Consider the following 27,355-nt stretch of genomic DNA (forward strand, 5'->3'; position numbering starts at 1 on the left):
ACGCTCACTTTTCACTTTTAAGTTGTATGCTCTCCATAGAAACTAAGTCAATTTCATGTTATACATAGATAAGTAGGATCCAACTATTTATTTTGAAATGCAAAAACAAAACAAAAAAGATCAACTTCCGCGCGAATATAGTAATATTTGATCTCTTCCTGTTTTAGTAAATGAAAACGTCAAATGTGTTGGCTGACAGTTCGGAGCCTGCACTTAAAAAGTGAGTCAATATTTATAGAGGGGATGGCTCCCAAAATTGTTTATCAAGCTGTTTTGGCGCGCGCGTAAGTGTGAAATTCAAAACGGGAACGTGGACTCTATTTGCAGTGTGTATTCTATAATAGGGTCGGCCACCCGTGCATTTTATTCCATATTTTGACTTTATATAGCACAATTGCTGCTTACGTCCATGCAGGTTGATGGGACTCGTTGCTTTGAAAGATAACTTTTTACCTTTCAAAACAGTGTAACTTGCTCAAAAATAGCCTGTTTAGTATAACGTAAAAAGCTATGAACAAGCTCAGCATTTTTCATTGGGTGACTTGGTTTTTGTTTTGGAACATTGCTCCCACAACCCCCCATCCCCCACACTCATGCGCCTGTGCATGCGGGAGCAGCCTTGCTCGTGCAGGCGCTACCTCCTCTGGCAACCATCTGCTGACTGTCGTCGCTTCGGCTCCGAGCCTCCGAAAAACCGCGGTTCGGGTCGTGCACAACAGGTCGTGGCTCTGACGTGTTTTGGAGCATATTTCAAGGGCGATGACTGGGAAAATGCAATGAAAAATGCGTGGATTTCATGCATTTTTACCTGACGTTTCATACATGCCAAAAAAATGACTTTAAAACGCGGTAGATTTTATCATGCACTTCATTTTACACACATAAACGTAATTTGTCTTCAGAATAATAAGAACAAACTACACGTAACCTGTTTAAAACCGGTAGTGGTAAATTTCTACCAAAACAGATATCTAATATGATCGTTGGAGCGTATTATACACTCTCAAAGAGTTAGTCTGTTCTCAACCTTTCCGTATACATACCAGCCTTATGAAATTAAAAAAAACTGGATTTTATTGCACAGTCTGATTTTACGTGCTAAACACAATACTTATCAAAATGTTAAAGACAAACAAACAACATGTGCTTGTTTAAAATTGGGAGTGGCAAACCTTTCCCAAAATGGAAATCCAATCTGATCGATGAGGCAGTTTATTCGCGCACAGAGACATAGTTCTGTTTGAAAATAAAGCATCTGTCGACTAAAATATTAGTCCTAGGTAAAGATGTTGTTAATTGTAGTTTTTTTTATCAAAGGATGTAAAGAGGTATAGTCTAACCCTGCTGAGAACACTCTCTACAACCCAAAATGTATACATGTTACTGTTCCTGAACAAAAAACATGTTCATCCTAGTCACTATGCGTGGCAACAGAGCCAATGAGAAACAATTGACACTTTATTTGCATTATTGGCATTATTTTCAAATTATTGCGCAAGAGAAGAAACTTCAGTATTATAGTTATCATGTTATAATAGGGATCTCCAACGTGGTGTCATACAGCACCTGCCTGCTCCCTAAGGACTGCTTAGGTGCCCGCAGACCTGTTCAGAAATAAAGTTCACAGTGCAGAGTCATTGTGATTTTCTAGTATTGTTTTGAATGTGTGTGATTGATTGAGTCTACTTAACCCTATTTCCAAATATTAACTTGGTAATGACATTGTAAAAACGTAGTAAAAACATGCCACGTTTTTATGTTGGAAATGCATATCAAACTGGGTGCCATCTGCGCTAATTTGTAACAAAAAGGAGCTCTAAATTTACTAAAAGGCATGAGAACCCTGTCTAACACGTATACGTAAAACTGTTGGCAGTCATGCCTTTTAATGGCAATTTCGCTGTTGTAAAGTATTATTCTTTTATTCATGAAGACAGAAATTGGACCTTATTATTTTTTTAATCCCGTGAAAATAAAGTTGTGGGACCTCCGAGTTTTTTGTGTCGCAGCACAAAAGGAGAATCCGCGATGTATCCGGATTAACCCCCAGCCCCCTTTTTAATGATACACTAACACTTTGCACAACACACACGTAGGCACGCAACACGCGCACACACACGCGTGAGCCCGTGCACACACGCACACACGCGCACACACGCGCACATGCACGCTCACAACCCTTTCTCGCCTTCTTTCTGCGCATGCGCGCCCCTCTCTTGCCATTTCTCTTTCTGCTTGGAAAAGTGTCACCAGTGACGTCAATCAGCCGCTTCTGACCAATTACAACGCTGCCCGATTGTTGGGCTCGAGCGCCCACTGCGATGCACTATTCTCCATCAAATGCGCCCTGCTGCCCGGCGAATGTAGCCCCACCGCCTCACGCAACTTTTACAAAGTTTTTTCCTCCTTTTTTGTGTGTTTGCATTGCGATTAAAACACATTTGTCATTATTATTGTTTTGCCCGCTGTCAAAAAAACGGCGCGTAATGAGCGTCGAGGCGTTGCGAAACCCTGCAATGGACGCTCCTTTTTCCAAACGCAACACGGCGCTGAGATTAGTTGACTTGAGGGGGGGTCGCTACCAACTCGACCACCACCATCATCATCATTATCATCATCATCAACAGCAGCAAAAGCAGCAGCAGCAGCGCCGCCATCCTGCCCCTCCGAGCGTAACAGGCTTCCCGGGGTTCGGAAGCCATCCACACTCAATGGCTCACACGCACCCCGGGGAGATGACTGCGGAACCCCGCCTGGGGCCGAGTCCATTCGGGCCAGAACACATGGGGCACTCGGCGGCCCTCAAAATCAGCCCAGCCCATCATTATCACCAGCACCAGCAGTTGACGCACAATCCTCACATGGCAGGCCACAGTCAAATGGTCTCCGGTCCGACGCCAGCATTTGGGTACTCGGGGATGACGCACCAAGCTCTGGCTGCAGGTAGGGACTCGTCGGACGGGAAGCATTGGAGCACCGCCTCTCACCACGGAATTTTCCCCTCCACAACAGGTAGCTACCCCGCTCACTACACTGACACTGCCAACCATGCGCTCTTCTCCGGGATCCACTCGGAAACTCCCGGTAGCGCGCAGCTCCGCTTAGGACTCGCTGCGGATGTGTACATGCGCTCGGAGCACCGCACCGATGCTTTTTATCTAAATCTCCACGGTGCACATCCTAATCTCCACCCTCATCAGCAGCACCATCCGTCTCACGGAACCGGCAGCGGATTTTTCCGCTACATGCGTCAACCCATCAAGCAGGAGCTCATCTGCAAGTGGATCGAACCAGGAGAGAAGCGTTGTGCGCGCACGTACGGCACTATGCACGAACTGGTTACGCACGTCACCGTGGAGCACGTTGGCGGGCCCGAGCAAGCCAACCATGTGTGTTTTTGGGACGAGTGTCCACGCGAGGGGAAACCCTTCAAGGCCAAGTACAAGCTGGTCAACCACATCCGCGTTCACACAGGAGAAAAACCCTTCCCCTGCCCTTTCCCTGGGTGCGGAAAGGTCTTCGCGCGCTCTGAAAACCTCAAAATCCACAAAAGGACGCACACGGGTGAGTTTTTTTTTGGCTGCGTGTTTTCTTTCCTCCGTTATTGTTGTGCACTCGTGCCATGCAGTATATCTAGCGTGTTTACAACGAAGTAATATCATGTCACACGTCAAGTCAAGTCATATTTTTTGTAAAGCCCTTCATCACAAAAAGTCTCAAAGGACTTCACAGGCCACAAAATCACTTGATCGGATGCCTGCATGCAGGCAAGGAGAAAACTAAAAAACGCCCAACTTGAGGAAAATACAACACACAAGTAATGGAACGTCTTACGAAAGACCCCCACCCCATCCCCCACCTACACAATACTTATTATAGCCGCTGTCAAGCCCACTTGTTGCTATATTGCAGTGCCACTCAAAACTCCAAAGCAGGGGTCTCAAACTTATTTTTTGGGGGGACCGCTAGAACTCGGGTCTTGGTGATGTGGGGCTACATTTGGTTTTCCAAAAGCACATTTCCAACAAAAAATGTTCCACTATTCTACTATATGGCAATCTCCTGTTTAAACTCCAAAAACGAACCAGTGACGTAGAAACATTTATACTTTTAATAACTACAACTACTCTACAATACATTGAAATCAAAGAACAAAAGCATTTTACGGGTTCGAGTATTTGTTTAAAACATATATAGTGTAAATATGTATTTTTTTTCACCAATGTCTACTATTGTTGGGACTGTTTAACCAATCAGAATGCAGAAACAACGCATCATGAAAATCAATGAAGTAGCAAAACCTGTGAAAGGTAAACCTCGTTATAGCGAGGGATTACTATATATGTTCTTTCCCTTACACGAATCAGGTTATAAAAATAAAGTAATTCAAGATAAGTCAGTAATAAATTAATACAATTCAGCAAATAAGTAAGCAATTCAGTAAATTTTCTGCAAAAAAATACAATAAAAACGATTAACATGACAATACAACAATTAATTAGTAAAAATCGGCTTCACTTGCTCTAAGGTATCACTTTAAGGCAGGGGCCTCGAACTATCATCCCGTAGCTGCTGCAAGTTTGAGAGCACTGCTCTAAAGGGTATGTCCCCCGTGGGCAACCTGTTGCGCCAGGGGCCCCCACAACACACTCATTTATTAACTGATTTTTTTAAAAATATTTTTTTCAGAAGGGAGATGGAACATTTTCTTTACTTAACAAGAGCATAAACAGTCACAGATTTTTTAAAAATATTGGTATTAGCCACCCTCTTCCCCTCACCGAATATATTCAAGGGTGTTCAACGTATGGCTTGAGGGCAATTAATAATTCAAAATCGAGTACATGTCATTCACATCTCAATTACTCAAAGTGTCAACATTAAATGCATTTTTTAACATGAAAAAACTCAAACTTAATTTATTGCTGGATTAATATATATATATATATATATAAATAATAAATATTAAAACTTCAGTTTTCATGTGGGCAATTGATGAAGGAAAAATGGTCCCACCACTGCTAGTTATTTAATGTGGTATAATATATGTGGGTAACATATACAAAAAACACAGAGATTTGCACCTTGTGGTGCGTGGGTCCTGAATGGGCCTAAATATTTGACTTTTAACTACAATGTGATATTTTATCCAGATGTATTATGAAAAATACAACTAATGTATTTTCTAGAACTGATTTTGAAAGGAATAATCCCAAATTGAAAGCCTAATAATAGGAAAACAAATATAATCAAATAAGTTGCGAAGGGCTTCTTGCATAGGTGGCCACAAAGGTTGCCTGCTTAAAAATATGCTCATAAAAGAAGGAAATAAAAACAACACACATTATTTAATTTACAACTATAGCTTATATATTAAAAGTAATGAAAATATATATTTTTTTACCTTACTAAATATAAAAACAAAATATTTTCTCTTGATATGAAAATGTCAATACATTTTCATGTTAACAAAACTATCATTCTCTTTGATGAATATATATTTTCCTTTTTTCCCAAATCTTTCAAATCTATGCTTGGATATCGACCTATATTTAAAAAATAGTTTTATAAAAACAACAATGCCCCAAAATTTACTTATGATATTACAATTATTACCAGTTTTGTTATTGTTTCATCTATTAAGTTTGATTCATTTCTATGAAAATATAAATTTTCCTGAATGAAATGAGTGTAGATAGATCATATATTTCTTATTTTATTTCCAACTTTGGTAAATTTGGTTTTAATAACATTACCATTTTTACAAATTCAATATGAGGTAAATAGCTGTATAGTAAAAACATAAATTCTCAAAAATAAATATGAATCAAATATCGTATATTTTATCATTTCATTTAATTTGCTTATATTTATACGTCATTTTTTCCCTATCCTGGTAAGTGTTGGTTTTAAAACAACAAAAACAATGCTCCTACATATATATGAGTATGTATTAAGTTATGTATTATTTCATACACACGTTTGAAATTGTACACAATAATGGCTTTTCATTGCTGAAAAATAATAGTAGGTGTCCTTAAATAATTCTTAACCCAAAACATAACTTTGTTCCTGGTGTATGGTTTTCAACCTGTGGCTTAGGGGCCACACCTGGACCCCATATTGCAATCATTGTGGTCCCTTGAGCAAAATCAACTCAAGGCTGGAAACATGCTTTTGTTACTGCTTGAAAACGTCAAGTCAACCTTCTGCATTATTCATAGCATCCGCTCACATGACCCAAGTACAAATCCATTAAATAATTTTGACTCCCGAGGGGCCCGGCCTGTTCCTTCATTTTTAGTGTATCATGTTTAAGATTCAAAAGTGTGGTTATTATTGAAGGGGGGGGTGGGGGGTGCGGCAGTGGGCCCCTGGGGTCTTGCCTGCTCCTGCACGCTTTCTTGTACTACACTAATATCCTTGATTGGCTCCTCTCAACCCAACAGCTGAAGGTCAAATTGATATTCAAAAAAAGAGCAAGTGTAATTAGACAGGCCCAATTACATGTGCTCACAAAGCCTTAGTGGAGAAGCACGAGTTGATTTTCTTGCATAATTTATTCATATTTGATGTGTGAATCTGTTCAAGAATGTACTGTACAGTAGTTGGCCTTACCAAACGTAAACAAAAATGGCTTTAAAGTATGTTACCAAACACACACATGCTGAATTAGAATATTTTTAGATGCATCCTTTTTTTATTCATCTATTTATTGCAAAGTGTGATCATCACTGCCAGGAGATATCCATCCATCAATTATCTGCACCGCTTATTCTCAGTAGGGTCCCTGAGGGTCCTGGAGCCCATTCCAGCTATCTTTGGGCAGAGTGCGGGAAAACCCTGAAAATGTTGCCGGCGAGTCGCAGTGCTGGGATACACATTAAACATAAATTGCATATTTTCCCAAAATGTAGTTTACATTTTGACAAATTATGTATTTATTTATTTTAAAAGACATTGACTGAGTGTTTTGTTTACTCAAATTTGACAATCGAATCTGTAATGTGTTGAATTGTTTGTTCCCCCTATTGTACTCATGGTGGCTAACATGTATATGCATATATATAAATGTAATCATTTGCATTAAGAATATATGATTCATATTGATTTTGGAAAACAAATCCTAGTATTGGACTTAGTAGTGGTTAACATGTGCATGGGTACAATGTGATCCTTGTACACCAGATTGTTGTTAGCCATGGATAAACTTGCAATTAAAGAAAATAAGATTAAAATAAAATAAAAACTTAATAAAGACTCAGAATCATAAAAGTATTAATCAGGATAAAAATAGTTGTCCGTCTCCCAAAATATCAGTGCAAAATGGGTTAGGCACATTTTTATTACATTTTTTAAGCAATTATTAAATATTATTTGTGTATTTTCCTTTGCAACTCGTAAATTATAACATTTTGAATCATTTGCTTCACTTTATGTCTTCAGAAATATTACATTTAAGTCAAAACAATGAAGTGGGATCTCTATTTGGTGGTACACACATGTAACCTCTTACTTAAATGCTATAATACGTTTTTTTGTTGCAAAGTATTAAAGATAATCGTTTACAGTACTTATTTCGACTTTTAAAACGTTTATAATATTTTTCTGGTGTTATTTATTCATAAAAAATGATTTGACACTAGTGGCTCATCATAAAAATGCAATGTTGTTTAGACAAAAAATGAGCACAATAACTTGGCATGCCTAGGCAGGTAAGGGGCCCTATAGTCGTCACGTCACTCCCCTGAATTAAAATGGCATTTTCCTGTTTTTGTTGTTTGAATCATGCAGAAAAGAAACCGTCATGAACTTTGTCTGTGCAGGTGAGAAGCCGTTCAAGTGCGAGTTTTCCGGCTGCGAGCGTCGCTTCGCCAACAGCAGCGACCGCAAAAAGCATTCTCATGTTCACACATCCGACAAACCGTACAACTGCAAAGTGCGCGGTTGCGACAAGTCCTACACGCATCCCAGCTCCCTCCGAAAACACATGAAGGTGCATTGCAAATCTCCTCCACCCCCCAGCTCCGGATACGACTCTTCCACGCCGTCTCTCGTGTCGCCTTCTTCGGATGCAGGCCGCGATCCTCAGCCCCAACATCTACACGGAGGCCCCTCCAATCCACCGCCCCCCTCGCAAGGGGCCAACCTGAGCGAATGGTACGTGTGCCACAGCTCAGGGGCCAGCAGGGGCCAGAGTGGGGCCTCCACTCCGGACTCTGCCACCGAGGACGACGAGCCCCCGTACAGGAACAGAGATTTGAGGGACAACTTTTAAGCTATTTCTATAAAACAAGGTTCGTTTTATGGAGCAAGTCGTGTTCAAATCATTTGTGGGCCTTGTGGTAGGGTGGGGGTGTGCAAACGAGTTCTTTGGTCACAGTGAACTATCATTTTGTAACGCTTGAAATATTTTTCTTTAAAGGGACAGTGTGTAATACAGGGGTGTCTCAAACGGGGTTAGGGTTAGCGTATGTGGTAGGCTTAAGGTATGGGTTAAAGTTAGGATTAGGTGCCCCCTGAGGACAGCTGAGGAGCCCTCGAACCTGTTCTGAAAATACCTCACCAGTGCTTGGTCATTGTGAGATATTTAAAGGGTTGACTGAGTCTATTTAACCATACTTCCAATAATTACTTGAAAGTTACATAGTAACAACTTAGCAATAACATGATAAGTTGTTATTACAAAAATGCATACCAATAAGAGCCCTGTGTAGTAACAAAAAGTATAGCTCTCAGCTTAAAAGGGGTAGTAGAAGTCTGGTATGATATTTAGCTCATCCTAGTGGTGAGAAAGCATTCATTGCAAAAGAAGATCTTGATTTAAATCATGGTTTCTCAACTTGTTGGTCACGGACCTGCTTTTAGTGCCATGGCAAAATTGTGCTAAGAAGATAAAAATATAACTTAAATTCTTTAATAGTAGACAATTTCCTGCAAGTGTGACTTGTAACAAATCTTTAACACACAGAAAAAAAGACAGTTAACGTTTTTTAACATCTAAGGTATGGCCAAACACGGATAACACTGAAAATATATCAGACATATTGCCCGGCATTGCTGGGCCGAAAGAAGATTGGATTTGGCTGCTTGGAGTGGTCGGTGGCTGGGAGCTACAGTATCTAATTTGGCCACAATAGGGTGTTAGAGAACCCACAAAAGCAGATGTTTATTGATTTTGTTGGTTTTTATTGGGGTTGCCTTGACACAAAACCTGGCTGATGACACCCGTAGTGGCCTCAAGTACAACTGAGTACATGTTCACAAAAATTGGTTCAGCCGTTTCAGGGCCTATAAATCACATACAAACAAACACAAAACTTACAAATCGGGGTCTGTGAAGTAGTTTGGATTAGTTTAAATTGAAATAGATATGATTTTTGTTATCTTGAAGACAAATGTTTTGGATTTCATTCAATTTGCAAGAAATTGAGGAATAAAGGTGTTGGTTTTGCTGGTCTTTTTTTGTTAAGAAAAAAAGAGAATACATTAGGCTATTTCTGCTTCAAACTGCACATTCATTGTATTCAATACATTTAAGAAGTGGATTTTTTTCTTGATTTGTACTCCAGCAGTTGAGCACCATTGATTTAAATGGGCAAACATGCATTAACAACCATACAAATGAGCATTTAAAAAATGAGACATAACGTAGTGCATTCTGGTCATTTTGAGGCTTTAGTTTGTATAATTCCTTGTGCTTTTTAGCATTAGTTTTGGTTTGCATACAATTACATTGTATCATTTAGTGTTTAAATAATACACACTCTCCCTTTAAGAGAAAATACTTTCTCAGTCGGTTTACATCCACTGGACATCGTAACGAGTATTTTTTTTTTAAATTATATTTCGAATTTAATTTATTCAAATTGTTTTAAAAACATAGAAATAATTTGCCCACCCTCCACTTTTCATGTTTTTTGGTGCACTGATTTTTCCTTTAATTGTTGATATAATTGGTATTCCCTAATTTCTTTTTGGACCTCTTTTTTAACCCAAAAACCAAAGTTTCTGAAAAATGTACATTTTGCAAAACCGGTCCAAGTTTGTTTTGTACTTGTTGAGGTTCTTCTTTTAATACTCTAATCGTCTGAACATGTTTTTGTGGTGTTTCAACCATTCCCCCTTCTCAGTTTGGAGCAATTAAAAAAAAGAAGAAACTTGTACCGATCTGCCTTGCCAAATGTAACTGTTTTGTGTTACTTTTCTGCTAAAAGCATTTTGAGAAAAGGGAAAATAATTCACATTTTCTTGTACTTTTTCTGTCGTTTTGCTGACTTGTTTTTTGTATCTCGCACTGATTTCTTTTTACAAAAAGAATGTCCTATTTAAATAACATATTTTGACTGTTTTTTAAATGAATGCTTATATTGTGTTTTTTGTTGTTGCAAAATGACTCTTTTAGTGTCTTATTTTTTCTAATGTAATTTTTGATAAATGTATTTATTTCCACAAAAAAGTGCGTCTTGCCTGTGTTTTATTGTGTGCCCCACCTCCCCCCCGAATTGTATAAATCCCACGTTTAGAAAATGTATTATTGAATACAAATGGATCGCATTGTCTTGATTGCCACTGATATCAATGTTAAAATAACATATGCAACAAGATTAGACATGGCACTTCAGGGTCACTGTCAGGGTATATAGGCAAGACTTATTTACAATGTAGTGTTTAGAGGCAGTCTTAAGTTATAATAATAGTGCAATGAAAACTACTGCATTGTAACAATAATGCAGTGTAAAGCAGGTATTTATTTTCACAGTTGTGTGCAAAAACATTTAGCAACACCTAAAAAAATCAAATATATAAGTAGCAAGACATATTTTCACAGTTTTGGGCACTTTTTAAGGGTGGTGATGACTGTTATATATTTTATAATAATAGTGCGATGCTTATGAATGAAAACAATAATAATGCATTAATAATTATTTCATTTTTCTAAATAATTGAATGTTTTGTTTCAATTTTTGTTTTGTGCGCATGCGTGCGTGTTAAGCGTTAACTCGTCGTTAGCGGCAACACAAACCGTTTCAAAGTGCACGAAGGCACAAAAGAAGCACTCTTTTCCTCCTTTTTGTGTTGTTTTGACGGTGCGTTAAGATTTCTATGGCAATGGCCGAGTCAAACTGCAATGATAAGGCCTTTTTTCAAGAAAAAAAGGGGAGGGGGCGACTTAAAGGCGTCTCTTGCAAAGAATGTAATATTCTTTTTCCCCATGGGGTCGGAAACGCTAATACAAGTCTTTTATGTGGGGCTAGAAAAGAAGAAATCCGTTTTTTTCTCTCCCTCTCACTCACCATTGTGCACCTATACGCTCATATTTTAGCTTCAGTGTTCAAAGTGAACTTTTTTTCTTCTTTTTAAAACGCATGAAGGAGTTTTTTTGTGCAAAACACAGTCTTGGCTTTTGTGCAGCGAGCAAACAACACAGATACTTTATTTTCTCTTTCACATACTCGATAATAGTTGGATCTCAATTGAAAAGTCTCTTTTGAAGATTCGACTTCATACGAAAAGGCAGAAAAGGAGAAAAGAAACCTCTTTTGTGCTCTATTATTTAAGCGTACAAAAAAAATCCTTTTAGTTCCACTTGTCAACTTGGGGAGTTGGGAACACGCCGTGTCAATTCGATACGGCAATCTTTACCCCCCTTCTTTTTTTTCTCCTTTGAAAACTTCTCTTAATTCGAAACGCACAGAAGAAACATGTTTTTTTTCAGCGTCGTAAGTCGAAGGTGTCGTTGCGCTGTGACATAACCTCACCCGAAAAAGAAAATATCGTCAATATACTATATACTATAAAGTAATACTTTATACTATATTTACTATATACTTGCAGGCCACATCAACAAATTGGTTTTGAGGTTAAAGCAACATCATAGATCACGTCCATGAGTTAAGCACTTAATTTGATATATAGTTTTTTAGTATTACTATAGTAATTTTTTTAGTAATTTTGTAGTACTTCTGCAGTCCGATTTTTGTTGTATATCTGTAGTATTTTTGTAGTATTTCCATATAATTTTTTGGGGTGGTATTTCTGTAGTATTTTTGTAGCAATTATATGCTAGAATTTTCTTAGCACAAGTGTAGTACTTTGGTAGTACTATTACTGTTTTTGTAGTATTTTTGGACTATCCTTTTACTGCAGTGGTACTTTTGTAGAATCCCTGTAGAAGTATTTTTGAACTATATCCATAGTAGTATTTTGTGTAATTTCCATAGCGGAATCTTGGAAGTATATCTATAGTATTTTTGTAACATTAATGAAACTGTTTTTCTGCAGTATTTCTGTAGGAGTATTTTTATAGTATTTCTGTCGTAATATTTATGCTGTAATATTTATTTAGTAGTTTATTTAAATTATTATATTACTTATTTCTGTAGTATTTCTGTAGTATCTCTGTTGTATTTTTAAAAATCTTACTCTAATTGTATGTTTGTAGTATTTATTGTGTAATATTTCTCTAATGGTATTTTCTTGTTATACAATTACAAAATAATTATTTTGTAGTATTTTATAGTATTCCTTTTTCTTTTCAGAATGAAATCAAAATAATATATTAGCTCCTCGTTTTTAAAGCAATACATGTGATATTTGGTTATTTAGTAAGTTTGTCGTATTGCTGTCGTAGTATTTTTGTTCTAAACACAAAAAGGGACAATGGAAAAAAAAGTAACTCCGAAAAACATGTTTAATCAGTAGTCCTTTTTTTACGTATTGTCATGGGACTTTGATCATTTCTGTTTGGCGGCCGAATGAAAAAGCTTGGCGGGCCACATGTGGCCCGCGGAACCCCGTTTTCCTACCCCACTTTATAGAATATAGTCACAATACGACCAATTCGAAATCTTTTTGTTAAATATTTCCCGTCAAGCATCTGTCTATACGCTTATAATATAAACAGCAGGGGTGGGGGACCTTTTTTCGCTATCAAGGGGCCTTTTCATTTTTTTATTGTGTATTACATGTCCCTCGAGGGTCGTAATAGATTTATGACAAAATATGAAGCGTCAAATATGATACATTCCGTGAGGTTTTACCCTAAAAATATATACTTTTGTACAGTCTGTTTATTAAATATCTTATTATAAATTCTAAAGTGGTGTGCAGGTGTACATAAGGAAATGCCGGTCTTTTTTTTTTTTTTTTTTTGCAAAATAATAGACGCTAATCCCACTTCCGGAAACTGTCCAGTGTTATTGAACAAAAGCCTTTTTAATGGGGATTAGCAGGGCAAGGAGTTAAAAAAAGAGTGAGAAAAGAGAAAAAAAGGCCCCTCCCCTAAGGTCACGCCCATCATCACTTCGAACAGGTTAATAATTATAAAGCATTTCAAAAAGAAAAGCGTCGACAGGTGCAATGAATTGAATGAAAAAGGCAAATTTTATTTTGAAACGTTGCGTCTTTGGAACTTCGAAGTTCACAAGAATGTTAAATATCCGCTTAAAATGTTTTGTACGTAAATAAATATAAATGCAAATGCATATTTTAGGTAAATTTACGGTATTCTGAGTAAATCAGACACAAACTTAGATACAACCAGACAAGAAAAAAGCAAGATCTAAATAATAACCACTCTACACATAAATAAAAATACAAAATAAAGATCAATAAGAAGCACTAATTATTTATAAAAACAAATTTTGTCAGAGAAATGTACAATATTCTAAATAAATCTAATGGAGATACATATTTTAAGTAAATGTAGATTACAAGACGAAGAAAGATGATTAAACATATTATATCAACAAAAATACAAACAAATATGACTAATTATTTTTTTCATATACACATTTCAGATTATTTTAGACAAAAAAGCTAGATATGTTTAATAAACCATGAAATGTATTACAAGAATAGAAATACAAACAAATAAACGAATAAAATACACTAATTCTGAATAAAAATGCCATATTTTTCGATAATTATAAATATATATATATATATATTATTATTATATATATATATATATATATATATATATATATATATATATATATATATATATATATATATATATATATATATATATATATATATATATATATATATATATATATATATATATATATATATATATATGTAACTTCAAGAACTTAGAAACCCAAAGTGACTTAAAATAATTGAAAAAAATTGAGAATAAATCATGATAAATGAATGACGATTCATATGATTTACAAACACACTAAATAATGTTAATATATCAAGTTTCTTTGCATTTTATATGTGATATGAGTCACTAATGATACTATCGCAAGTTTAAGAATTTTATTTTCCTAATTTTGTAGGGTAAAGTTGTGTTCAATTGTTTTGATTTTGAATGTAATGTTCGTTGAAAAACATCGAATATAGGGGTAGGCACATCTTTATGAATGTACAATTGCACTATACAGCTGTTAATGTGCAATAATTGATGTTGTTTTTGTGTAATATGCCTAAATAAGAAATAAGAAATATTCTCATTTAAACTGAATTTGTTTTAAGAAAATTAATATATTGAATTAAGTATATTTCTGTTTGAATCGTAAGGATGCAGTCGCACAGTAATGACGTGATTGGCGAGATTCCACTCTCGTGATGTTATCGGCAACCGCTATAAAGATTTACGGGCACTTTTACAAGATGATGAAGTGGATGGCAGGCGCGTATGAAAGCGGAATCCCGCAACCCGACACCCCGTCACGCATAACCACGCATGCGCTTTTAGCTGACCGCATGAAGTCGGGACCATTTTCAAAATGTAAACGAAAGTTTGCTGTGTGTTCCTTTTCACGTGTGTGACTTCTTGTACTGCCTCCTTTGCTTGAAAACAGCAATAAGTTGCAAGAAGGCACAAGAAACCCGGATAAAAACGACTTAATGCAAATGCAAGAGATAAGAAACGGCAAAATGCATGAAGGCGTAAAAAATAAAATACACAAATAAAATGAAAACGTAATGATGCATAGTAAATTACAAAACGGATAAGTCAAGTCCTGTTTATTTGTATAGCCCTCATTTACAAAAGTCTTAAAAGACTGCACAGACCATACACCGCTACAATATGCAGACATATCAAATCCAACATTTCTTGGGAAATTCAAGATGCAAAAAAGGGAGGATTGTTTATAAATTAAAGCAAAATAAAGGCAAAAAACATGTATATATTTATAAAAAAACTTCGCTTTGTGGTTTATATAGCTTCCATTATTATATGTTTTTATTTCCCATTTTTTTGACAATGATCAAGAAGCCTTGCACTGCTTGTGATGCATATTCAGAATACATAAACGACAACAACAACAAGTATGGAGATAAAATGTAATGATCAAAAATGAGACCCCAACCGTAAAAAAAAGTCCATCGAATGTATAGGTGCAAAAAAAACTGCAAAATATGACATGTTGACGAAGAAAAAAAGATACAATCAGCATGGTGTAAAATAAAATGCAAAAAAAAACATGAAAAATATGCAGTATAACACGGTAAATAACTTCAAAAAATTAATGATTAGTGAGACTAGAAAAACACAAAAATGAAAAAACACGTGTAAAATAATGTCCCCCAAATCATAAAAATGACATGATGCGAAATATACGATTAACATAAAATATGCAAAGCAAGTCACATAAAACAGCAAAAAAAAAAAGCATGTGTATAGAAAAAGGAGGCAGACAAATGCAAAAAAATAACATCCCATCAAAAATGAGAAAAATGGCATGTTGAAAAATAAGTCGAAGGAAAAAAATGGATTTTTTTCAGATGTATGGCTCAAAAACATCACAAAAGACATGTATGTGGAATAAGATGAAGGAACAGCAAAAATATAAGTATAACGCATTAAACAGGATTAAAAATAACCTGATGCAAAATATATAAATTACATAAAAAAACATGCAATGTAAATCACAAAACACCCAATGTAATGGCATGTATAGAACGCACCAAAAATGGTAAAAAAAAATAAGTGGGGCAGAAGACATGTATAAACATGCACAGAAAAAGAGATGACAACGCACTAAGTAAAGTAAGACGCGATAAACTCGATTAAAAAAAACTGGAAAACAAGAAAACTGGTGATATAAAGCGCAAAAAAGGGCCATGTAGTGGCGAGGATCAAAACGGGATTTAAAAAATGCATCATGCAAAATAAGACACACGATGAAAAAAAAACCGAAAGAAACTTGTTAAACAATATAAGGCGGACAAATGCAAATAATTGGACAAAAAAATGACAAAAATGGCAAATAGGTGAGGCAAAAACACGTGTGCATTGAAAGGATAAAAACGGGCTGAAGCAAGTCGTAAAACATTTAATCTAAGTCCTCCAAAACAGCAAAAAGTTGCATGTATTAAACAAAAAAAGGAAAAAAAACACAGCAAAAAAAAAAAAACATACAAAACATAAAAAACAAAAAAGATAAAAAAACAGCATCGTGCACAGTGAGATGAAAAAAACCAACCTCTTTTGGCGATTAAAAGCGCAAAAAAGAGCATAACGCATCAAAAACGGCAAAAAGTGAAGCAGAAAAATTCCCTAATAGCGCACAAAAATTGGATGGGAAAATGTCACTATGCAAAATAAGACATAAATTGAAAGAGAAAAAGGAAAAAAACGTGTTAGATAATATAAGGAACAAAATAAACAGAAAATAATGGCATGTATAAAAGTCACCAAAAAAACTCGGCGAAAAAACTTGACCACAAAAAAATAGCAAAAAGAATAAAATAAAAACGGCATTTTGCAAATGAGATACAAAAAAAGACGGGCCAAAACTCGCTTTGCAATAGAAAGTGCAGAAAAAAACATACAGTGGCATGAATTAAATGCACAAAAAAATGACGCTTTAGTCATGTTTATCAAGTCATGTTTATTTGTATATCCCTAGATCACAAGAAGTCTTAAAGGGCTGCACAGACCACAGATTATTGCAAACTACAAACTATTATTACAACATCCCCTGATCTAAAACCTACATGAGGGCAAGGGAAAAACTCCAAAACCTTAACATGAGGAAAATGAAGAAACCTTGAGAAGGGACTGCACTTGAGGTAATCCCCGACCAGGATAACCAGGCTGCAATGGATGTTGCAATAAGAAACAATACACAGATATTGTCAACAGGAAATAAGCTAGAGAACAGACGTGTGTTTTAGTGAGGCATATTGCACAAAAGGGCACTATGCAAAATAAAAAATAAAGTAAAAAAAAAACATATGAAAAACATATAGGCGCAAACATACTTTAATGTTTGCAGGGGTCTAAATAAATGAGATAAAGTAAGCTATTAGACAACAAAGTCTGGCCAAAATGTCAAAAATGTGGCACGATGCAAAAAAATAAAAAAATAAAAATGGAATGACCACAAGTACAGTAAAGAACGAAATGAAAAGTAAAGAGAAAAAAGAAGCCATCACTACTAAAAATAAAAATAAAAGATACAGTGATCATATAGGCAATTAAGCCACAAACATTATGAAATATGAATCACTTTTTTATGCACACGATTTCACACGTCAGCCCATAATAAAGAAAAACATCACTTTACATGTATGCATCCATTTAAGGGGTCATTTGGTTACCTCCTGCAAGGAAAAAAGAACATTACGGTCAATGCACGGTGGCTTTTTTCTATATATTTTTTACGTCGCCTCCAAATTGACAGGCAAATGAAACGGCGGCCTCTAATGAAGACGTGCGTGACGGCGTTAATGCGCTCGATTAACTATTATTATAGTGGCGGCAGGACCCCGCTGGCTGCCCCCTTACCACGCACCAAACGCCCGTCACCTGCTTGGAGGTGGCCCCGCCGTGGGACACAAATGCTGGCCATCCATTACCCTGCAGAGATAAAAACATATTTAATAATCTTGCTTTGGGTGGGGCTTACGATATAATATATAATATATAATACATATATATTTTTGTATATATATATATATATATATATATATATATATATATATATATATATATATATATATATATATATATATATATATATATATATATATATATATATATATATATATATATATATATATATATATATATATATATATATATATACACTATACAATGGAGCTGTCATCTCCATATTGCTCACTGTCCGATGCATAATCAACCGTTGGGACGCGTCAATCACATTAAAACAAAAAGATTGCTAATGTGATGGAAGGGAGATGGTTTTCTCTTTCATAAAGGGGGGTGGGGGTATTGAGCAGACAGCAAGTGTCACTTTGACGGCCAAAGCATATGGACTTCCCTCGGCGAAGGGTCACTGCATCTTAATCATGGCCGAACCCTGCCCGCCCCCACCCCTAATAGCCAAACGCATAGAGCCTAATTGATACATCACATACAGTCTATTTATTTAAAAAGAGCCTTATTCACTTTGCATTTAAGTAGTACGATCAAATAACATTTGGTTCAATATAACTTGGTTACACTTTACTAAAAGAAAAACACAATAATTAATAGCAGGGCAAATCATATTTTTGTGAGTGCACCTAATCGCCCAGGTCATCTTAATCACAATATGTAGAACATTTGTTCTATTTATATATGATTTTATTTTTTCAGGGGGGAGTCTTGAGGGGCTACATGGTCCCCGCGGGCACCACGTTGGAGAAACCTGGTCTACAAGGTAAGGCAAATGTAGGGTCCAGTCCAGGATACATTTTTATGAGATAACTTCCAGGAGACTCTACTAAGAATTAATTTCTGATCATAGTTAACTCATCCCCTGTCATTGGAGGTTTTACAACACTACAGCATATCATAAGTTAATGCGATGACGTCTCTAGTTTACATCGATTTAATGTAGTCAATATCTGATTTAAAATGTATTTATTTAATTTATATTAATGATTCATCAATAAAAAAGAATTTGAATCGAATTAGATATTTTCTGGAAAAAATAGTTAATTTACCGTGATTTTTGATTCACTCAATTTCCAATTAAGAATGTGTTAAATTAATTTCTAAAATTGTTTTATGAGTTAACATTTTTAAATGTTTTTTTATTTAATTTCTGATAAATAAATCAATTTTGACGTTATTTATTTTGTAGTAAGAATTAGGTTTTTAAAATACATTAAGATCTAATTTCTCATAAGAATAAATTAAGTCAACTTCTGATCATTGTCACGGTTGCCATGGCGCCCAAATGGTCCCCGCTGTGTGGCGCCAGGTTGTGTCACGGTTGCCACGGTGCCCAATTGGCCCCGCCCATGGACACCAGCTGAATTGCGTTGACAGATTGCTTCCTGACTACTTAAACGCTGTCTTGTGAGTTGACTGGGGTCGAAGCGTCTGTAAAACTCCTGCTAAACTCTGTTGTGATACGTCAAGCCCTGTGAATCCCCGTTTTTGCCCGTGTTTTTGGTCTTGTTATGCCAAACCCGTGAATCCCGGTTTTTGCCAGTGTTTTCTGCTCTGCTCTTCTGCTCCAAGCCCTGTGAATCTCCGTTTTGCCTGTGTTTTGCTACAGTTTTGTTCTCACCCTGATCTGTTTGATTTTGACCACTTCCCCGTTCCGATCAATCTACTTCCAGCGACCAACGATCCCCGGATCGAGTGTGTGCTCATTCCTCTTCTCCCCAATAAACTGTGAGTAACGTTACGCGAGTGGGTTTTGCTTCCTGTTTCCTGTTCTGGTTCGTGGCAATCATACATTTTCCAACAAAAATTATTTAGTTACAATTTGATATAAATAAATTTAGTTCATCTCTGGTGAAAATGTATTTGATTAATTTCTGACAATAATTGATATAGAGACAATTAATGTTATAAATCTGTTAATCATTTATAATCATAATTAAAATAGCTAATCTTGGCAATGAATTAATGTTATACATGTTTCTATAGATTTGAGTTAATTTCTGATGATAGATAATTGAGTCAATTATTATTAGAATTTATTTATTTAGCATTGAATAAGAATTGGATAAAACCTTAACATGAATCAAATGAGTTTATTTGTGAAAAGAGTTAATTGAGCTAATTTTTGATGAGGACTGAGCTAATTAATTCATATTTAGGTAATTTCCACCTTGACAAACAATGAACTATGTATAGTATGTATATCTCTGTGTGGTGCTAAACAGAAATTATTACATAAATTAGTGGTACAGAATTTGGAACTTAGTGACTCTCTGCTGCCATCTCCTGGCTCAGACATAATTGCAGCCTCAGTCATCTCATGATGCTCCTGCATGTATGTGCATTTCTTAGAAATATCTAATAAAGTCTTCTTTTTTCATCTTTTTGGGGGTTTGGGTTGGCATTTGGACTCTTCCAGAAGCAGGCCATGTGTCACCTTACCGTTTTTATGCTAAACTAAATAATACAAACAAAATAACAAGCGTGGCGTCACTCTCCAGCACTCTAACTGTTTTCGAACCTTAAGTCTTCCTCCTCTGCTCTGCTAAGTGTAAGATAAAAGCAGACAGGCGCAGTAGGAAAAAACGCAAAAGGGCTCTTTGAACTCAGTAGAAGTTTTTTAAACATAACAGAGAAAACATTTAACTTTTTAAGGACACCTTTAACGACACATTCCACCTTTAAAATGTTTCCAAACAAGTGTTTTAGTAATTTTTATGGACAAACGTTGTTTTTTGACAAACAATAAAACGCATCTTCAAACAAATTGTCTTCACCAGTAGATGGTGGATTGTTTGTACATTTGTGTTTTTTTTTCTAATCAAAACTGAAAATATTAATTAGAATTTGTATACAAGCAAACTGCAGATATTTAGTATTTATCACTGTGATACCCTCAATGCAACTGTGTTTCCTTTAACAAACTGTCACAAGCTAGAAACGGAGACAGGACACAGTGGCGTTTGTTTACTCAGTTTTATTGATAAAGAGAGAGAGCAGTGCTTGCTTCCACTATCCGATGATCGACGGACGCGGGTGGCAGGTGGCTGGAACGTGGAAGTGGCACTTCCGTGTCAAGCGAAGATAATCATAGGCAGCAGGGATACTGGTCACTAGCCAGGACAGGAGAGCAAGGTTGGTATCGAGTCCAGAAAAGAGGTCGGCAATAGGTATCAAGCAGGAAACAGGGCAAAACAGGTCGATGGTCGGGAAGGAAGAGCAGAGCAGAAACGGGTCCAGAAACAGGTCGGCAACAAGTATCAGGCAGGAGAAAACAGGGCAGGAAAATGTCGGAAGGTATAAGCTTGCCTAGCTGGGAGCATACGTTCGCAAACGGTCTGACGGCTTCCTCTTGGAAGCCGGGGGTTTGAAAAGAGTCTTTGAACCAATCAGTGCTCAAGGCTGTTGGCGCCAATTGGGCAGTCACGGGTGCCCTGAATCAGCTATCATGACACAAAGAAGCTACTGTGATTAAAACGTAATGCAAGGCTAAAAATGTATGTAATCAGTAAGAAGTGTTCTACATACATATTTTGTATCTATCTGAGCTTTAAGTTGAATACTACTTCTGGGTTTTCTGCACCACTTCCGGTTCCGGATGTGGTTGTCATTGATATTCTCATACAATGGCTGACAGGAAAGTTGCATGTCCAGTCTATCTTCATCCATCATGTTGAAGAATTCAAACAGCAATACCATACGTTTCTAAAAGTTATTATATGTTATACAGACAACTCTACTTTGTTTGGACTGATGTCAAATGTATATACTTTATTTTTGTAACCTTATTGGCACATTCTCTCAATTCTTTTTAATGTACTTTTGCAGTTTTCGTCATCCGGAGAGGCGAATGAAAGCTTCAATTACACGTAGTCTGTGGTTTAGCTCAGTGTCATATCAATGACACTAAAACTGTTAATAATTTATAATTTTTAACCTTTTTTAAAACATCTTTTTGCACATTCTTACCCATATAACCTGTTTTACTTGCGCAAAAAGTAAAGGCCCTCTAATATCGTTACAATTTTATTATGACAGCCATTCATGTTCATATTATTTTAAATAATAAAAATAAAATTAGCAGAAGTTCATGGAAGAAAAAAAAGTGTCCAGGGCTCTGTCCAATTCCTGGTCATTAATTTGATGCCCCAAATCAATTGTTTCCTGTGCACAGTGAGGGTTCGGCCCATTTCAGCGGAAGCGGCTCCTACCTGAGACTCATTAAAACCGCCAGGAGTCAATAGCAGGCGGGGAGGAGGGTATAAAGGGAGTTTAAAGGGGGGAGGGGGCAAGGATTTAGACCCCCTCGTTATACCTGCCGTGCAATTAACTCTCCTTATTCTCTCTAACAAATAATCAACCGACTGCGCTAATCATACAAGCGCTTTACTTTCTTTTGTCATTATGATGCCGGAGGATGTTTTCTGACAGGAAGGAGTGACTACTTGATAGGGGGGTTACTCAAACGCAGGGGTCTAAAACGTGCAGCCCGGGTGTCATTTGCGGCCAGCCGGATGATAGTTTGAGGCCCCCCGCCCTAATTCAAAAGTTTAAAGGGTCAATGTGTAAAATTTAGGACCTCCCAGTTTAATTTAAAACAATATTTTATTTTGAAAACAGGCAAAGATACAAGAACTGTGATTTAAATGAGCATTTTTTTAATACTTGTAGGTCGATACATTTGGATACATATGACATTACATGAGGCTCAACTCGGGGCACCTTACATCATCGTCGGCCAACTTATTGCTACTCGTAACCCCCCAAAACCTTTTCAAAAAAATTAAAACAAATAATTTAAAAAATAATGGTGTTTTTGGTCACTTTCCCCCATTATTTTCTCTTTGTTTCCCTTTTTAACTTTCATTTTGTTTTCTGTCAAGACCAGAACGAGACAGGACACACTTGCGTTGCGTTTCTCACAAGTTTTATTGGAAGAAAGAGAAAGGGTTGCGCCCACGATCCGGTGATTGCTGGACGCCGGAAGCAGGTCACTCTGAAAGCGGAAGTGGATCGTCCGTGGCGAGCGATGGCGGTGTCGGGGACAGGAGAGCAAAAACGTGGCCAGGGTAGAAGCAAGTTGTAAGCCAGGAAAGGAGAGTAGATGTGGTCGGGATCAAAAACGGGTCGAAGCCGGGGGACAGACGGGAGCAAAAAACAGGACAGGTGGGAGTCAGGGTCAAAAAAGGCTTGCCTCGTGTTAACTGAGGTTAGCAGATGGACTGACAAAAGGGGACAGATAGGAGTGGGTGAGTCAGAGGCAGTTGGCGCCAAAGGAGCGGGCACAGGTGATTCACATCCTTTTTTTCTCAGTTTTCGTTTTTTATTTATTTTTCCTTTTGTTCTTATTCTATATTTTTTCCCGTTCTTCTTTCTCCATTTTTCAATTGTTTTATCCTTTTTTCCACTTTCTTTCCCCCCCTTTTCTTTTTTGGTCACTTCGCGTTCCATGGTTTGTCGTCTTCACTGTGCTTCTAAGCCTTGGTTTTCAGATGCACAACAGAATACAGGGACATTTAGTGGTCAAATAATATACAATGTCCCTTTAATGTTAGTCCAGCCTACACAAAATATGGATTCATTTATTACTGATTGTTTTATTTTAATATCATTTATCAATGTTTGTCTTGTTTTTAAATCGTATGATGTGTGGCATAATATAAAAAAATATATTTAGGAACAGTGGAATATTTTAATCCAAGCTTTTTTCGTTTTTGTGTAAAGCCCAAAAATATGGCTTAGCCTCATCTAGAACCTAGCTTCGACAGCCCCGAGTCAAATGAGTATGAGACCCCTGCTTTAAAGGTTTTGAGGGCGCCTTCCCCAAGAACAAGGAGCTGCAGCAAGTTGTTGCGTGGAGTTGAATAGAAAAGCAGCACACTTGAAATGAAAGGGGACTTGACCTTTTCCGTAAATGTGGCCCCCTCCACATTGAAAACAATGATCTTGCCCCCCCTCCTCAATGACAATTGTGTCTTTTGTAAGGGGGACGTACGCCACCGTCACGCGTCCTTTTCGAGCCACTATGGCGCGTGTTGGTGAACTTTTTTCTCTTCTAAAATAAAAACAAGGTCAATTAAATCCGATTAAATGCAATGTAAATGCAAGAAGAGATTAAATTAACTCTTTTTTTTCAGATGGGGAGGGGGTGCACTATGTCACTGTTCAATTGTATTTGCATTCGGACGGATTTTGTGATCTTGAATATTTTAATATCCAGGAAAAGTAAACATTGATTGTAGATGTCTATAGCCGTCAAATTAGCGAGCGTTATGGTGACCACGATGAAGGAAGTTTATGAGCCAACAACCCGAATCTGCACTGTAATGTGAAATGGGGTTCTCCCCTTATAATCTAAAAGGTTTTTTTTTCACTTTCAAGAATCAATTAACCCTCATAGATGCTCAAGTGGCATCAAAAATGACCCCATGGGTTGGTATTCTTTACATTTTAAAAAAATAAAACAAAGTTCTAATAAGATCGTAGTCCAGTTATTCCTCATAAAGCATGTTTATGACATGATGCTATTAGTATTTTTCTTTTTTTTTTTTCAAGAATTACAATTAGAATTAGAATTGTTTTTTTGTCGTTGATATCAATGTTGTGAAAAATTCTATGCAGCGATTGGCTGGCAACCAGTTCGGGGTGTCCCCTGCCCACTGCCCGGAGATGGCTGGGATTGGCTCCAGCCCCCCCGCGACCCTAATGCGGATAAGCGGTACGGCTAATGAGATGAGATGAGATTAGACATGACAGTCCAGGATAAAACATGGTACTAAAGACTATCAAGATGAATACTACTTCTCCCTTGCAAAATAAAAAAGACATGGTGCTTAGAAAAAACGGCCTAAGTTATAATTGTACTACTGCATTGAAGAATAGTGCATTGTAACTATAGTGCAATGAATAAAAGTCCAATCGACTTTAGCCGCAGCAATTAAAAAAACAATATAATTTCCAAAGTATATGTGTATACTGTATATTTTTAACAATTTCGTGCAACAGTTTATATTTTTCAGTTTTATTTGGCAACAACAAAAAGATGAATTTAGACGCTCCCCGACTTACGACCATTCAACTTACGAAAAACGGTAGATACAAACATTTACATCGGGATGTCGAAAAATATCCGGACATTGATTTAAGTTAGATTTTGTATTGTGTGCAACTTTTCCAAGTAGAGGATAGCACTGTAGTGCTTCTTTCCGCCGCGTGGCACTGTGAGAGCTTACCCAGCATCCAGCCCGAAGAAGAAATCGGGCTTCCTCTTCCTAGTTCGTGTCTAAACATTCTTTACTGTATCTCCAGCGCGCTACGAACTTTGACATTTTTACTGTTTAATGTCTCGTGAATCCATTCAATATGCTCGGTGTAAAGTGCAAAGAAGAGGCGAGCCGTTTTATTTGAAATTAAAGCGGAAGAAGAAATGCTTGTTGCGGTTGAGAAAATGGTTGGATTGCTTTTTTTTGGCAACTATTTACCATGAAGGAGGATGCAGCCTAACTCTTGAAGCCCATTTTCCAGAAGTTAAGCTTAACTTTATTTACCTTTATAGAGCATATTATTTTATGAAATGTGTATTTTTTAGTACAGAACAATACAGGTTACTTATACAAGCCTTAAACATAGTTATATAAACCTTAAACATACAACATATAGCACATAAGCAACTTACGTATAAATTCATCTTACGAACAATCGTCCAGAGCATTCGTAAGTGGGGCAGCCTCTGTAAACCCAAAATTGTCGTGAGATATGTCTTGAACGTTTTCTGTGTTTGTTTAGGGGTTTAATGGACAGGGATCTGTCTCTGAGCCTGTTTGTCCTAGTTTTGAGGGACCTGTAGCACATACCAGTGGGCATTAGGTAATGGCAGGTGTGGAAATTGTCTTTTATAATGGTAATGGCTCTGCTATAGTATCGCAAGCCGGCAATGTTTTCTAGACTGGGAAGTGAGCAGTTGATGATCTTTTGGGCTGTGTTGATTACTCTCAGTATGTTTTTTTCCCCGCCTGTGCCGTGCTCCCAGCACACCATACGTTGAGGCTGTATATGCCAGAATGCTTTCCATTGCGGTCACTGAGAATTTTGCCACAATCACAAGAGTTTTCTAGATATATTAAGTTTATTATTTAATCACATCATTACTTTGATAATCACATTATTCATTTTAGTTGTGGTAAATGCATATCATATTCATCCACATATTTTAGTTAAGTATTTACTTGCTGATAAGTGTACTTAGCAATGGCCCTATCCATGGTTGGGTAGGGTTACTTTAACTTGATTACTTTCAGTTACTTTTGAAATACTCCAATACCAAATATGCTAATAAAAGACAAAATAAACTAAATATGAATACAATTACTACATTTTGTGCAGGCTTAGGGAGTAACGGAATACATGGAACGGCAAAAATTATGTGGGCAGGCTGTATGGATTTATTTTATTTTTGTTTCTGTCGCATTTTATGTTAGTTTTGCCGGAGATCAAAGCCAGGAGAGAAAGCTTACCACATGTTGTGAGTCATAATTTTATTCATATTTAGTTTCCTTTGTCTTTATTAGCATATTTGGTATTGGAGTAATCCAAAAGTAATTGAAAGTAATCAAGTTAAAGTAACCCTACCCAACCCTGACCCTATCACATAACCTTGAAGACTCTACTAATCTTGTACTGGAGTTCTTGCTTTTTTTGCTCTGTAATGTGAGGTCTGAATTTTGAGTGACTGTAATGCTGCATGTACAACGTTTATACTATAAGAGAGGGTCTGGAACGATTATGCATGACTTTTTGTGAGAGAACGCGTCTCCATCAGTTGGTCCGGAGTGCACTCTGATTTTACCTTTATTTTGAAAGTTTGAATACATGTCCTCAACTGCATTGCTTCTCTCCAGCTCTAATTTTTCAAAGTCTACTCAGTCTGGTCTCGGATAAGGACACGCGGCGAGACGTCGGAATCTCCTTCTCTTTTCAGACACCAGCAACTTCTGATCCAGATTATTTCATCAGAGGACCCTCAAGCATATTCATCAGGAAACAATGTGAATTGATTTCATTAAAATCTACAACCGTTTGATTCCTAAACTAAAAAAACATGTAATTGCGCGGAGGCATTTAGAATCCCATAGTGATTAATTAGTTAATAAAAACAATTGATTAAAGCAAATGATTAATCAATAATTATTCGCACTGTGAACAGCCTTTTGGGACTTCTTGTGAATAAGAGGTATACAAATAAACATGACTTGACTTGACTAATAATTCCAGCTTCTCAACAAGAAATTCACGGCATTTTTTGCTTCCAAAGAGATTAATTAAATACAAAAATCAAAGCAGTTAATCAACTATAAATAATCAAACTTTAGATTAGAATTTTAACTTCATAACATGAAACATTTCGTAGTTTTTGTTGTCAAACATAATCCCAAAGCGATTAATTAATCAAAAGATTTGAAGCAATTAATTAATTATCATGTTATCACACCT

The 27,355-nt window shown here is 36.6% G+C and overlaps 1 protein-coding gene across 2 annotated transcripts; it reads left to right on the top strand.

Annotated features, from left to right (window-relative positions):
- The first annotated feature begins 2,486 nt into the window (after positions 1–2,486).
- On the top strand, positions 2,487–10,459 carry zic4 (zic family member 4). Of its 2 annotated transcripts, XM_088322200.1 has the most exons (3): positions 2,487–2,943; positions 3,013–3,564; positions 7,827–10,459. In XM_088322200.1, exons 1-3 carry the CDS (start codon positions 2,487–2,489, stop codon positions 8,276–8,278), a joined length of 1,461 nt encoding a protein of 486 aa, XP_088178326.1. In that variant the 3' UTR covers positions 8,279–10,459. The 2 variants fall into 2 exon arrangements, with proteins under 2 accessions (XP_088178326.1, XP_088178325.1); XM_088322199.1 differs by having other exon boundaries at positions 2,487–3,564.
- The last annotated feature ends 16,896 nt before the right edge of the window (positions 10,460–27,355 follow it).

The sequence above is a fragment of the Urocampus carinirostris genome, chromosome 18 (assembly GCF_059441175.1).
Source record: "Urocampus carinirostris isolate Australia breed hairy pipefish chromosome 18, RoL_Ucar_1.0, whole genome shotgun sequence".
Taxonomy (NCBI): Eukaryota; Metazoa; Chordata; class Actinopteri; order Syngnathiformes; family Syngnathidae; genus Urocampus; species Urocampus carinirostris.